At 40.1% G+C, this 15,391-nt stretch overlaps 1 protein-coding gene across 1 annotated transcript in view; it reads right to left on the bottom strand.

Moving 5' to 3' along the window:
• The window catches only part of NFX1 (nuclear transcription factor, X-box binding 1), an 89,720-nt gene that overhangs the window by 53,854 nt on the left and 20,475 nt on the right, over window positions 1-15,391 (bottom strand). The window contains exons 3-6 of the mRNA XM_018558801.1: window positions 11,195-11,356; window positions 2,976-3,050; window positions 2,785-2,890; window positions 540-611 (exon numbers count right to left, since the gene is read on the bottom strand). Coding sequence (XP_018414303.1) covers window positions 540-611; window positions 2,785-2,890; window positions 2,976-3,050; window positions 11,195-11,356 — 415 coding nt within the window. The remainder of the gene's footprint in view (window positions 1-539; window positions 612-2,784; window positions 2,891-2,975; window positions 3,051-11,194; window positions 11,357-15,391) is intronic.

Here is a 15,391-nt window from a genome sequence, read left to right as displayed (position 1 = left end):
CCTCCACTATTATTTGTTTATACTGAAGTTTAAAAACTAGCGCAATGATAATGAAGGTTAAGTGAAAGATGTAGCACAACTTACACAATTTCTACAGTGAAATATTACATAAATTTTTACAGGTCCATATATCAGAGCTAAAAGAGGGGAATTTAAAGCCAAACAGAGACAGATGTTGGTGACATCTTGGATTGGGACTTTTGTTGCACCACAGCACCTCTTTGATGATTGGGTCTAAATGCTGTACGGAGTGCACTGGAGATCTTGGATCTATGGTTTCAAATGAAGGACAGATGGGAGCCAAGCACACATCACCTCAGGCCCTGGTATACTTCATTCACACTGGAACAATCAATTTTATAGGTTTCAAAATCACAATGTGTGTCTACTTGTAAAAAAGCAGATAAATGGCTGCTTTTACCACAATTTGAGTAAACTAGTGCTGCAAATGCTAAAGCCTCTAACAAAACAAACTCGCAGGCAAATTATCCTGATGAGTCAACATTTACAGTATCAAACAATGCAGCTGGCAAACTTACCTGGTTCTACCACATTCACAGGCTTTTGTCACATAGGCAGGGCAGGAGGGGCAGGGTCCAGGGTGACAGAGGCTAAATGTAAAATAAATAATATAGTTTCATGAATTAAAATGATTAACAATATTTCCACAATAAATGACTATTATTTGATGTGTGAATCAAATGAAATCCACACAATCCTTTGAATCTTAAAAGGAACTAGTCAGGACATAAATGTGTGAATGGCCTTTGCCAACTGGCTTTGGAAGGGACGCAGGGTTGACAACCTTAACCATACTTCACTGGACTACAATGATTGTGCATGGCAGGTGTCAGTGATTCACTATCTTGTACAAAGTTAGCAACCTACTAAGTAGTGGAAGAAAGAGAAGGATGCCAGCACCAGAGTGTATAAAAATTAAATGTTTTAAAAAAATCACTTAAAAAACATTTTTTTTAAAGCCACTGAGTAAATGCACATACGAAAATAAAACGCATGTGTCAGGTGTGCCTACGTAAGAAAACAACATATCAGAATTTAATACAATGAAGAAATAAAGAACTCTTTAAAATCTTTAAGGGCAAGTTCACTTTCTCACAAATTGTAAAAAAGATGAACTTACCCACAGCCCCCCACCTGCATTTACAAGTCTGAACCCCCCGCCCCCCAGCAGATGTTATACAGGAACCAGTTCCTGGAGAGCGTGGTCATGTGACTGTGCTGACCAATGATCGCTCCCACTAGCAAGCATTATGAGTATGTCATATTGCAGAGTGAGGAAGTCTGGTGTACAGGCCACTACATTGGCTGGCAGGGGCCAGGGGAGGTGGCAAGTGTGCTGTGGGTAAGTTAATTTTTTCACAATTTGCGAGACAGTGAACTTACTCTTTAAATTGGACACAATGTATCCAATATAAAAAAAGAGTCCAATCACAGTTTTTAGAGGTTTGATTTATTTTATCTCCTTTGGTCAAACTAAAGCCATTTATACATTATTCATCATCATTCAAGCTTTTCATATCATTAAGTTGCTGACTACAATTGCCAAAGGTATATTGAGAGTAAAAAAAAAAAAAGCTTGACAACCGTTAAGGATGGGACAAGTCAAATGCTTTAATGCATATCTCTCTAAAGGGAAACATGATAATAAACAGACACAAATAAACAAGGTTTTTAGATATACTTTTAACCGTATTTCCACTTTTGCAGCCAAATTGGGATAACACCTATTTTATATCTGTTATATGTTCACTCACATATCATAATATAAAAAAAAAATGCATTGCAGTTTAAATTGCTTTTAAATGAGTTAGGCTTTTAAGGGTTAACATTTTTGCTTGCTTCTTTTTCTTTGTAGTGTTATGAGGGGCTGTGAGGGGTGATGGGTTAAAGGATTACAACTTTAGCTTGCCCATTGTATGTTAATGAAGTTTTTGAGAGAAGCACAAACCTCATATTTTAATCTTTCTATAAGCACAGATCACTGTGAAGGTGCTCCGAAAAACCTGGAATCAGCCATGTTGCCTGCTGCAACAAAATATCTAAGAAGGAACATTTTTTTATTTTTCGGTATGTTGGTTGCATTGGAACACAACAAACGGTGGGGTTTTCTCAAATTTGACAGCAAAAGTGGAATGACAATATGACTTGGGCCACTGTCTCTGCCAGACAGTGGCCCAAGTCATATTGTACAGGTAGATCGAAGAATACATTCTACCAAATATTAAGCCCTGGTGGTTAACGCCCAGCAGCGTGCAAGAAACAAAACTTAAACAGAAGCTAGTTTTTTTTTTTTTAGTAAGGCAATGCTCCTGTGCGCACACACACACACACACACACACACACACACACACACACACTGATGAAAACATGTGAGTAGATGTACAACATGCACTACCTGACCTTTCTAAATTAGAAGCATTCTAGAAATAGGCGTAAGTGAAATATACTGCAAGAACAGGACTGTTAGCTGTTTTAGCAAAGCCTGACTGACAGGGTATCCAACCAGCTGAACATGCTACATTTTAGGTTTTACATTTTCCTATTTGTCTGTGAAATTCAGCAAACAATTGTTGCGCATTCAAAATTGTATATTTTAAATTATAACCTGAATGTTACCATCTTTGCAACAAAAGTTTGACAAGGAATGCACATACGTTTGCATATAATATAGATGTAGACAGAGACACAGACCGATCTTACAGACAGATACACACTTCAAGAAGGGGCCTAGTTGAATTGTGTATGACACATATAAGGTCTTACATGTTACAGGTGTGAGGGCAATCAAAGGCGGAGCGCTTCTTCCCACAGAGCTCCCCACAGCTGTGAGGAATTTCATTTCTGTTCCATTCAGGGTTATTTACTTTACCTGAAGCAGACAGAACAGATTATTTACACATGTAAATTAAAATCACAGGGAACCGTACTCAACCAGAAGATTTAGCCAAACTTACCACAAAAGCAGGTATAAATACTTGGAGCCCGAGAGACATTTTGGCAAGCAGGGCATCTCCAGCCACTATTCCCCTCTGTAGTGCAAAAAACAAAACAAAACAAAAAAAATATTCTTGGTGCTTGTGTACATTGACATTTGTTCTCGTCTGAACTGCCTTTCTCCCCATAAAACAGAATGCAAAACCATTTTGCGACAACTCAAAGCAACATAAAAGCATTATGAAGGATATTTATCAAACCTGGAGCAGAGAAAATGTGGAGCAGCTGCACATGGCAACCAATTAGCTTCTCTCTTCAGTTTGTTCAGTTGAGATTTAAAAAAATTAAAGAATCAGATGGGTTGCCATGCACCAGATTTTTGTCTGCTCCAGTTCTGATAAATTCCCCTCAATGTATTTGGCTTTCTTTTAAGTCTGATGGCCATGTACATGCACCACTAATCTGCTACCACTGTAAGGTGAGGCCATTTAAAATAGTTAACGTCGATCCATACTACAACTGTGGATAAATTTGTTGGTACCCTTAAGCTGGCCAAGTACTGGTAGGATTTCCGAACAAATGTTCATAGGAAAGATCTTTTTTAATGCCACCAGATACTTGAGGAATGCCGAACGAAATTCCGTTTGATTTTAACATTTCATTTTGGAAATGAATTAAGTTCCCAAAAGAAAACCATATCCACGGTTCGAATTTTGTCCACTCAAGAAAACAAATTCCATCCTGTTCCTTTGACTTTTTTATCACTGTAGTCGAAATTGAGTGCCCCCATCAACTGATAGGTCGAGCAAACATTCTTTCGAAAAATCTAAGCAGTGTGTGGCCAGCTTTAAAATCATAAAAAAAAAAAAAAAACAGTTTTCTCTTAACTTTAAAATGACAAACTTAATTGGCATCCCTTATTGTTTCTTCATATATATTAAAAATCAGACTTTTGTTTCCACAGAATACTTCCATAATACAACCAATGAAAATATTTTGTTGCACAATCTTTAGAGACAATTGCTGCAAATAAGCAATTTCTGTACACCAGGTAGTTTGCCCACTCTTCTAGAGCATAATGTTCCAGCTGTCTCAGGTTTGAAGGTTGCCTTCTCTAGACGGCATGTTTTAGCTTTTTTATTAGATGTTAAATAGAATATAGATCAGGGCTCATGGAAGGTCACTTAGGAATAGTCTAGTTTGTCGTTAGCCATTCTTGTGTGCTTTTAGCTGCGAGTTTTGGGTCATTACCCTGTTGGACGACCCATGACCTGTGACTGGGACGGAGCATTCTGATAATGGGCAGTAATTTTCGCTCCACAAATCCTTGATACTCTTGACATTTCATTGTGCCCTGCACAGATTCAAGGTAACCCATACCAGACAGTCCCAAAACAACCGAGCCTTCTGCATGTTTCACAGTAGGTACAGTGGACTTTTCTTTGAAAGTTATGGGTTTTTGCTTTTTTTAATCGATGAACATAGAACTGGTGTGACTCCAGTTTTGTCTCATCTGTCAAAGCAAATTCCAGTCTGTTGATTACAAAGTGACAGATGGTGTGATCAGACACTGATGTAACTTGACCTTGGAGTTCAGCTTGCATCTCTTTAAAAGTTTTCCTTGGCTCTATGTCTACTATTCGTTTGATCTTTCTGCTCAATCCGAGGTCAATTCTCTCCTTGTGGTCATGTCCAGGGAGGTTGGCTACACTCCCATGAACCTTTAACTTCCCATCATAAAGACAACTTCTTAACATATCATTCACAATTTTAGTCACAGGAATATTAAGCTCCTTGAAGGTGGTCTTATATAGCCTTTACTTTGGACATGCTAGTCTAGCATTTTCCTTCTGCTCTGTCTTTTGCTTTCTCTGGTCCATGTTCAGAGTTGTGCACACGATGACACCAAACAGCAGAGTGACTACCTTTCTTGATTTACATAGCCTTACTGATTGATTTCAAGTTTAAAGACATACGTGATACTAATTACAGAAAACGGTTTGAAATATCACTGTGATCCAGTTATTTATAATCTTTTCTACGGGTATCAACAAATCTGCCCAGGCCATTTTAGAATAAGCAATCTCATCTCTCTTCAAATTTTCTTTGCTTTACTGTATGACATACTAAAAGGCATGCAGGTATACACGACACAAATGCTTTCAATGTAATCACTTTTCAGAATGAAAAAAGCATTTTAATGAGCTGTAAGGGTGCTAACAAATTTGTTGATATCTGTATGTAGCAATGTATAGCCCAAAATTATCCAAAGACACATTAGGTTTTTTTAATAGTAGGCTATAGTATTTTTTATTAGTAGGCTAAAGAACATAAAAGGTCATTTCTAGTGCAGTTATAAGTAGAGGTGCACCGAAATGGAAATTTTAAAACCGAAACGAAACCGAAATAAAAATAATGTCAGGCCGAAACCGAAAATGTTTTTTATTTTTTCAATTTTTGTAAATATTTTATTTTTTTCATATTCATTTTTATTTATTAAATATTTTTATTTTTTACTTTACTTTTAGGGGCTTCGGGGAAATATTAGGGGTCTAAACAGATCCCTGATATTTCCCTTTTAAAATAGAAAAAGAGATTGAGAACACAGAGTCCTCAATCTCTTTTTTTAGTTTCAAAAGATTTTTTATTTTTTTCCACATATATAAGTTGAGTTACAAACATTGCGTACACCCAAACATTTGGGCGTCAGCATTTAAAAGCTTTACAATCAGTGGTTTCTGCATTTATGAAATAAAAATGAATACAATCTATTGCAAGGTATATTAATTCGTGCTCAAGCTGCGTCCGAGACTTGAGTGGATTCGGTCTTCCTGGAACTAGGCAGCGAGGATTTTTGCAATCACAAAAAGAACATAATGGGGGAACAGGGAGGTGTGGTGAGAGGGGGGGGGGGTAGGGAGGGAAGGAAAGTGAAGGGGGAATGGGTGTAGTCGTGACGAGAGTTCCAGCATGCACCCTGGTCGTTAAATATTAGGGGTATTGGTGATGGAGGAGCTATTATAGGGTCACCAAACGAGTATTAAAGGAGGGTGGGAGGAAATGACATATCCAAGGCTCCCAGATTGCCTCAAATGTACTGGTGCGGTCCATTAAAAGTGCTGACGGTTTCTCGTTAGCCTCAATCTCTTTTTGTGTGTCCCCTGTTATCAATGAACAGGAATCCTCTATGAGTGTTCCTGTTCAATTGATAACATGAGAACATTGTTTGTTTACTAGAACTACATTTATGAATGAATGGGGGTGATGTAGATCACTCCCATTCATTCATAATTGAGGATATAGTTAACATACCATATCCTCAATTATGTACACACACACACACACACACACACTTTTCTCTCTGACGCAGGAGGCTGATCGAGCGGTGTAGAGGAAAGCCCAGCCTCCTGTGACAGCACTGTCTCCGCCCCCACACCGCTCTGCCGGACTGTGATAGGCGGCTGAGCGGTGTGGGAGGAGAGACGCCGGCCGCTCACAGCGCTCTCGTCCTGCAGATCTCGGCCGGCTATCACTTTCTTTTCTCCCCGCTGGAACACAGAGCAGCGCCCAGCGGGGAGAAAAGAAACCAGGGATGCGCCGATGTATCGGCCGAAACATGGCTCTTTCGGCATTATGCCAAAAGTGCCATTTTCGGCCGATATATCGGTGCATCCCTAGTTATAACATCTTATAACTTCATCATCAATTGTAAAGCTCTAGTTGAAAATGAATTTGATCAAACAAATCATTGGCATGTAGTACTTAAACAAGAACAAAAATGCAATGCAGTATATAAATCCATTTTGTTTTAACAAGATGCGTGTCATATCAGTGAATATCTGATCAGTGTATCCACCTTTGGATTTGACTAATGTTAGTATACTTTATTCATTTCAAAAGCAGCATGTCCCATTTGATTTCTCTGTGTCTTATCCAGAAGATTGTAGAGCCAAAAAAAAAAAATGTACAAGCACAGCCAATTTTTGGGTCTTTTTTGGATTCCAAAACTTAGTAAGATATTTGCACAGTGGCATAGTGCATGCCAGCAATTAAAAGAAACTGAGCTTTTTTAGTAGGTCATGCAAAACAAAATCTGTTTCCATCTAGCTCTGCAAATTCCTTACAAGATAAGAACAAGTGAACAAAATACAAATAGATGTTATGCTTGTTAAATGGTATCATGAACACAGCATACTGCAGAACCTTCAAATCAAAGAAAAAAAAATCTTTATCATTAACTAACCATCACTCATAGTTCTTACATCACAGAAGTATACAAACCGTGGGAGGAAGAAAAGAAGAAAAAAAGGTTTTTAAAAAGGTTGTCCACAACCTTTTACCTTTAATATTTTCTATAACTTCCATTAAACTTAAGAGTTTTACTTCTTCCAATATTATTCCGTGAGACTGCTGCGGGCAGGAGGAACTGTACAATACAATGACAGCTGCCACTGCCCGCATGTAATCGCATATGTTGCAATTACCTGAGGACGATCATATGTGGACGCAGTGTGCATCCAGGTGTGATGGCGCAGGTAATAGCAGCATATGCAAACATCTGCGGACAGAGGCAGTCATATTGTACAGTATCTGCCGACCGCACAAGTCTTATGGAGGCATTTGTAAGACTCATGCAATCAGCCTCATTCAAAAGTGTGAACAAGGCTTAAAACATTGGTAATAAAAGAATCTGCTAAAGCAGGCAATATACTAGTTGTCTTTTCTCGCTTGCCCAAAAATATTTGGACAAGCTCTTTCATCAAAAGTTGTTTGAAAAACAGACATTTGGGAACAGGAGGATATCAAGGATCATACGCTGCTCAAATTATAAAGGAGTCTGCAGGTCCGGAATTCAAGCAGTGTATGACCAGCTTAAGTTAAACCTGCATACAAGTGCTTAAATACAGATACAACTCTTTAATTGTTAAAATGTGAAATACATTTTTAAGCTGTAATCCTGTAATAAGAAATTTGGGAAAACCTGTAAAACATATAGCCACAAGTGACTACATCTAGATATCCTTGTTTATTTACACAACAGCCAGATTACATAATAAAATCTTTCAAAGTATCCAGAGCATAGTATAATAAAGAGGGGACTGCACTCATTACACAAAGCTCTATATGAAAACCTACATCTGTTTCTTTTTCTCCGGTGCCGGCAATAGCTCAGCATGGTGAATATTAGCTGAGTTGCTATAACAACATAATTTTAAGAGTAATAAATTCAAGACGGGGAAAAAAAAAAAAAAGTTATTTGTTCAAACTCAGGCTGACTAGTGCTTAACTTGTGAATTTGCATAAAGTGTTTTGTTTCTTTGAAATTTCTTTGGGGGGAGGGGGGCAATTAATAAAGAAGTACCATTTGTACTGCATCCATGGCAACCACTACAACCAGGGGAACAGGGCAAGCACCACGCAAGACAGACTTTACAGCATCTACCTGAGCAAATTCCTTCTGTATTTATGTATATGGCAATATTTTGACTACCTCAACTTCACGTTAAGTTACGCTACAGTGTAATCCCGAGGAGCTTAAAGGAGATCTACAGGTCTACAGGTCGGCTGTATTGATCGTGAAGTGAGCAGAAACATACATGATCTGCTCACTTCTCGATCATCTCCCTGCAGTGAGCCGTGACTGTCAGTCACAGCTCCCTGCAGGGATTCTCCCCTCCCCGCTCCTCCAGCGCTGACTAGGGGAATGGACAGGAGAAGGGGCGGGCACAGCTGGCTCTGACTCTAGATAGGCAGAGCCAGCTGCCACTCACGCAGCTGGGTGGATCTTGACAGTAATGTAGGGATCCGTCCCGGCTGCAACGCTCACAGTATATCACAGGCCATAGTCCACGATATACTGAGCTTTGGGTCACGGGAGGAGTGACCAAAACTAGTCTCTGAATTTCTTGATCTGCATACTTCCAGTTCAGTGACTCAAAAGTATCAAATATAGTGGGTCAGCATGTACACCAGGCAACCTTTCGAAGGAAGTCAGCAATAGAAGCAACCATGCTTCTTTAAGGTAGGGTTTACTTTGAAATGCAAGAAAGAGTAATTTATAAGTTACTAGTAATTTATAATAACTAGAATGGCCTTCAGTAGGATTGACAACAAATTAATGATCTGTTCTCTGCACAGGTAGCTCTATTTAAGCAACCGAGGAACTTTCACTTCCCAAATATTTTGACACAAATCACTGACTTGGGACATAAGTCAACATATCAAAAGCTACTTGAGAACTAACTGCCACAAAAAAAAAAAAAAGAAGGATCTCCTAACTGACTGTTAGAAATATTAGGAAACAATACTTCGTATATGTTTAGATCAGAGGTGGACAAATAATAAGAAAGTCATACCAAAACTAGTCTCTGAATTTCTTGATCTGCATACTTCCAGTTCAGTGACTCAAAAGTATCAAATATAGTGGGTCAGCATGTACACCAGGCAACCTTTCGAAGGAAGTCAGCAATAGAAGCAACCATGCTTCTTTAAGGTAGGGTTTACTTTGAAATGCAAGAAAGAGTAATTTATAAGTTACTAGTAATTTATAATAACTAGAATGGCCTTCAGTAGGATTGACAACAAATTAATGATCTGTTCTCTGCACAGGTAGCTCTATTTAAGCAACCGAGGAACTTTCACTTCCCAAATATTTTGACACAAATCACTGACTTGGGACATAAGTCAACATATCAAAAGCTACTTGAGAACTAACTGCCACAAAAAAAAAAAAAAAGAAGGATCTACTAACTGACTGTTAGAAATATTAGGAAACAATACTTCGTATATGTTTAGATCAGAGGTGGACAAATAATAAGAAAGTCAGGAGCCAGTCTGTCCATTCCAGAAGCCAGCTCCATTGACAACAACTATAGAAAACCCCAAAAGCTTGGATTGTCCAGCCTTAAAACTGACAGTTTTGGAAGAAAATAAATTGGTGGGCAAACTCCACTTTAACTAGTCATTAATAAAAACAGGCAGCTTTTATACCACCATGCAAATTCCATCAATGAACCAAGCTCAAAATGGTGAGTGAAATTATTCTCTATGCCTCAATCTCACAGCAGTGAAAAACAAGTTTTGGTGCTATATGGCTGAAAAGGCATCATGAACTTGGCCGTTATGGCGGTACAGGGTAAAGATTCAGCGTATTATCTGCCCGAGTCACAGGTGTAACACAGCAGCCTGTACAACTCAATGACAGGCTGGCTTAAGCTGTGGCTGAACGTGTACATATGCAAATTCCATTGTTTACATGCATACTGGAATTTACGCAATGCCTAAATGCAGATGGTAAGAGTTCTAGTACGCATGTAAATACTTTATCGATTTGTGTAAATACCTGAACAACCACAGTTTCAGCAAGCCTGTCAGTGATTTCTACAGGCTGGGTGAACGTAGCTGTGTGGCGCACATGACTCCCGAATACAAAAATGATGTCCAATCTGTATGCTGTATGGACTTTTTTAGCTGTGTGCATGAGGCCCAAGTCTCCGTTCACACTCACGCGTCTGCATATTTAGGAGTTTTTCTTCATTGCGTGTTTTTGTAGCATGTTTATGCATGTGTTGGTGCACAGTTTTAATGCATTATGATTTTATTTAAATTTTTTTTTTAATGCAATTTCTGTTATTTTTTCTTGAATCATGTTTTTTTGTATCGGCCAATGATAAACAACACCTGCCGTGACACCATTAAGCATCGTCTTTCTGGTATCTGCCACCTCATTGTTCTGTGCAGTGTACTTCTGGTTTCTGAGCAATCTTGAGTTATGTCCACTATGACATGTTTTCTGGCAGCAACCACAGCCTCTGGTGTTTGCAGCAATCCTTGTATTTGTTGTCACTGGGATTGTACAGCTTGTCCTTCCGTCACCAGCCATATTAGTTCTTCCATATCAAACATGGTATGCATCCAGGCTATATTAGATATTACTAGGAGACTTGTTATGCGCAAAAATGCATTAAAAATGTGCCAAACCACATGCATTTTTCATGTGCTCCCATTGAATCGTATAGATGTGAACAGGCCCTATAGAAAAGAATGGCATTCCTCTTCTTATGCATTCTTACGCAATGGCTGATGCGGGGAATAAGCAAACTTTAAATACTGCAAAAACTGACGCCTAAAATGATATAACAAGTTCTATAAATCAGCCTAACAATATGATTATTAGAGAACTGGAATAAGTGCTATATAACACAGAAGGAAATGTCAGTCATTAAAATTCAATACTGACCTTCAGCTTGTGATGCAGGAGATCTGGCCCATTTTTTGATGCAGTTCAGGTGAAACACATGGTAGCAGCTCTGACAGTTCCAGACTGGAGCCATAACTCGTATTATCTCACAGCATACCATACACTCGTACTTCTCTGCTGTCAATTGCTCGATCAGTGACCCTGGAAAATGCAAGCACAGTCTAAATATGTATGTATGGGAAAATATGTGTGCCATTTAAATGATTTATTTTTTACAGAGAAAACAGGAGGAGCCTCCAATGTACAGTACATCAATCATTATCTGGCCTTCTTAAAGTTCAGGTTTGAAAATCAAAGAATTGAAAGAACTCAGATTAAAAATGGGGGTAACCCCACTGCAGGGGTTAATAACAAGTGCCAAAAAAAAAGTTATACTCACCAGACCATCTGAGCCGGCTCCCTGCTTCTGTGATCATTGAAGCGTGTCTACTCCTCAACTGCACAGACTAATGCTCCTGGGTTCCTCACATCTATACACAGTCTATGCACAGTGAATACAGTGTGAGGACACCAGGATCCCTAGACTGCAAGCAGAGGGGGAGAGACGCTCGAGACACTGGTCTAAGAACAAGCCGGCTCAGATGGTCTGGTAAGTATACCAGTATTTTTACCACCTAGACACAAAGAACCACTTAAGCGTTGCAGTGCAGGGTTAGCCCCACTACAACGGTTGATTACATTTTTCCATGAAGTTCTTCTTTGATGTTGATAATTAAATTGGGCACAATAGCAGCCATAAACTCTCATGGTTATGTGCCTGTTAAAAAGGTAATTAAAAAAAAATCCCTGTGCTAGCAGGTAGAATAAACACTTTACAATTCATAAGGTACAGTGGATGTAAACCATGTCTAGAAGAAATAAAAACCAACCCAATGCCAGAAATAATAAAATGCAAGTAATTGGTTTCAGTTAACAGAACATAATATTACCAGAGAAAGATCTCCTTACAGCCTGTTGAAAACGTCAAGCTACAGTAATTTAGAAATGAATAAGCCACTGCAATTCCTTAAAGCGGACCTTAAAAAGGTGCCCACACATCTTGCGATAATCGTACGATAATCGAGGGAAATCACGCAATCGTACGATTATCGCAAGGTATATGGAAGGCCTGCGACCTCTACTACTGTAAGGTCGCACCACTTTTATCTTAGGAACATGTTCGAAAACCCGCCGAGAATCGTACGATTGTCGGCGGGTGTATGGCATGTTCGTAAGATAAATGCAGCACGGGCCGGTGTGCGTAAACGGGCGGGCTTGTGATTATCAGCATGTATAAGTACGATCTGCCTGTCCAAGATGGGCAGATCGTACGTTTTTTCAATTACCTTACAACCATTGCAAGACAAAAAGGTCTGTGGCCAGCTTTAAGGTGCCCATACACCTTACGATTATCGGACGAAACTTTTCGTCCGATGATCGAATAGTCGTACGATTTTCGTACGGCAGCCCCATCCTGCCCCGATGATCGCAAGATTAATTTAGCCTCAATTAACGAAAAGCACCTGGACGAAATGCGGTCATTGATTTGCCATATTTTCGTTAGCGCAAGCGCAGTGTAGATCGTACGACTTTTGACGGACGGAAACGCCAGCAACCTTACGACAATCGTACGATCTAGCAAAGTTTTCAAACATGCTTGACCGTCAAAAGTCGTACGATTGTACAGTACTGTCGGTCGGACACTGCAATGCGCACACATCGCCCGAAAAGTCGATCGCATACGAAAATCGTACGATAATCGTAAGGTGTATGGGCACCCTTACACTCAAAAATGGAATTCTGCCAATGCATCCCTCTAGGTATGATTAATAATAAACAGACATGTCAGGTGTGCTGGGAATGCTGGGATTTTGAAATACTTACACTTGGAGAGCATTCACCTGCTGCTTTGAAAAGGGCAAAATGACTTGTTGCCAAAGCAATGCAAACAAGGATGTACTTTTTAACCTCTTATAGCATAGTCTACCACTGGGCTGACCTTTTAGCTAACCCATAGGGCTCGGTGAGTAATCTATTCACATGTATGGCTTTACACACACACTTGCCAAAAAAAAGTATGTGAATCCCTTGGAGCTACAGTAATTTGCCATAAAATGTGATCTGATCCTCATCTAAAAAGGTGGCCATACACTGTGCAAATTTCGGGCCTGTTTCTCAAGGAATTTGCACAATGGGTGCCACTGCCAGCACCCTTTCGGCTGGCATCCCTCGATCGGCTAATCAAAGGAGCCGGTCGAAAAATCTTCTTACGAACAGAGCCGGCAGCCAATGAGCTGCCAGCTCTGTTCGGGTATTCCGACAGGGGCCAACGGCCCCTGTCATAATACAAAAGGAACAGTGGGGATTCCTTGATCGACGCACTCATAGCGGCACTGGCGGGCCCCTCAGGCTCTTGGCTCTCCCAGGCTCACCAGTTCTCTGCAGCCCCCTTGGCTGTCTTCGTGTGCCTGCACCACCTGACTCCACTTCTAGGGGAGTCCTCCTGACCCCTCAACACCATCTGTTCCTATTTCCAAGCAGGAGCTTACCTGACTTCTTTCTGACTTATGGGGGAGTCCTCCTGACCCCTAAACACTGTCTGTTCCTATTTCGCAGCAGGAGCTCATTTCCCTAGTGAGCAACCGTTCCTTAAGGGTTGTGCACACCTGTGCAATCATTGGGTGTTGGTCACTGCTAAACCCTGGACTGGAACTTTCTTCCCTCCTGAATCGCTTTGAAACCTTCCAATTCAAGATCCCAAGCAGAATCCAGAAAAACCTTTGCTTCCCGACACCTCACAGCCCCCCTGGCTGAGTTTCTTAGGTGATCATAACACCCAATTCTACCATGGGATTGCCACACAATACCACGATATACATATACACATACTCACACACGCACTTTAGGCCCAGTTCCCACTGTGCGATTTGCATATTGCGCGACATCGCGAGATTTGCCGCGCGATGTCGCGTTCAAGCTTGCATTGAGCAAGCTTGAATCGCGGCTAAATCCGCTCCAAAAAGGGTCCTGCTGTAGCGACACACGACCCACGACAGCAGGACCCTTTGCCCCATTGGATTGCATTGGAGCGCGGTAATTTGCCGCGATATTGCGGGAATTACCGCGCGATAAATCGCTCAATGTGAACGGGGTATCAAAAAGGTATAAGTCAAACTGCCAGAGGTTAAAAAAAAAAAAAAAAAATGTTTAGGTTACTCCCAAAAATTGTATATAACCCTAACACTTAGGCGTTGGTTTACTTTAGAGAAATTGCAAAAAAGGTCAAGATGTCAGTGTATACAGTTTTCTTCACCATCAAAAGGCACATAAAAACTAGAGGAAACTGACAGGAACAGATATTGCAGACCCAATGTCACAGGGAAGGGGGCTTGCTTGGACAAGGAACAACCACTAGTGGACTACTGGAGACTGGTAGAAGGTATTAGACTTACACTGCTTCACTGAGAAAATGTGCATGATGTGCATTGGTGCACTGTGGTGCAAATCATTCAAATGCTCCTTTCCAACACATCTGACAGATGTATGCACCTTTTTTTGGTGCGTTCTGGTGTGTTCAATAGAATGGACTGCCTTTATGCAGTGCACTTTACCACCCAACATAACGCGTGTTAAAAAAAAGCTACCTTACAAACTAAAGAATCTTTGACCGCAAGTTTTGGTTAATTTTGTCAGCAAGAAGCAACTATAATTTGCATTGTCTTCATTGATCATCAATACAGAAATATATTGTCTGTTTGTAGTATCTAGTCAGGCAAACCTTGATAAAAATATAAACACAATGGTGTGCTACATATGCAGCTTAGCATACACAGTGGATACTAATTGTCCAAAGAAAACGTACCGCCTGTCCATAACTATTAAAAAATCAAAAGATCTCAATGTCTATACATTAGTATTCTTCAGTAAAAGCAGTAGTAACATGTAGAATGTTCCAACACTTATCTGCTTTTCCTCTGCTGTGCTACACACACATGCACCATATTACAAACCTCAGTAGTACACAGAACTGTAATTACAACTCAGATGTCTCTGCTATGAACAACAGATCTTAAGCTGAAAATTGTAGGCTATTAATCACGTGTGTTATTGGGGGAAAAGATGGCATCAGGATGCACTATGGAAAGAAAGCAAGCCAGCGGAGGCAGTGTAATGCTTTGGGCAATGTTCTGCTGGGAA

Source organism: Nanorana parkeri, unplaced genomic scaffold (genome assembly GCF_000935625.1).
Source record: "Nanorana parkeri isolate BGI_ZX_2015 unplaced genomic scaffold, ASM93562v1 scaffold359, whole genome shotgun sequence".
Classification (NCBI taxonomy): domain Eukaryota; kingdom Metazoa; phylum Chordata; class Amphibia; order Anura; family Dicroglossidae; genus Nanorana; species Nanorana parkeri.
Note: the sequence above shows the minus strand (reverse complement) of the source record. Positions and strands in the feature narration are given on the sequence as shown.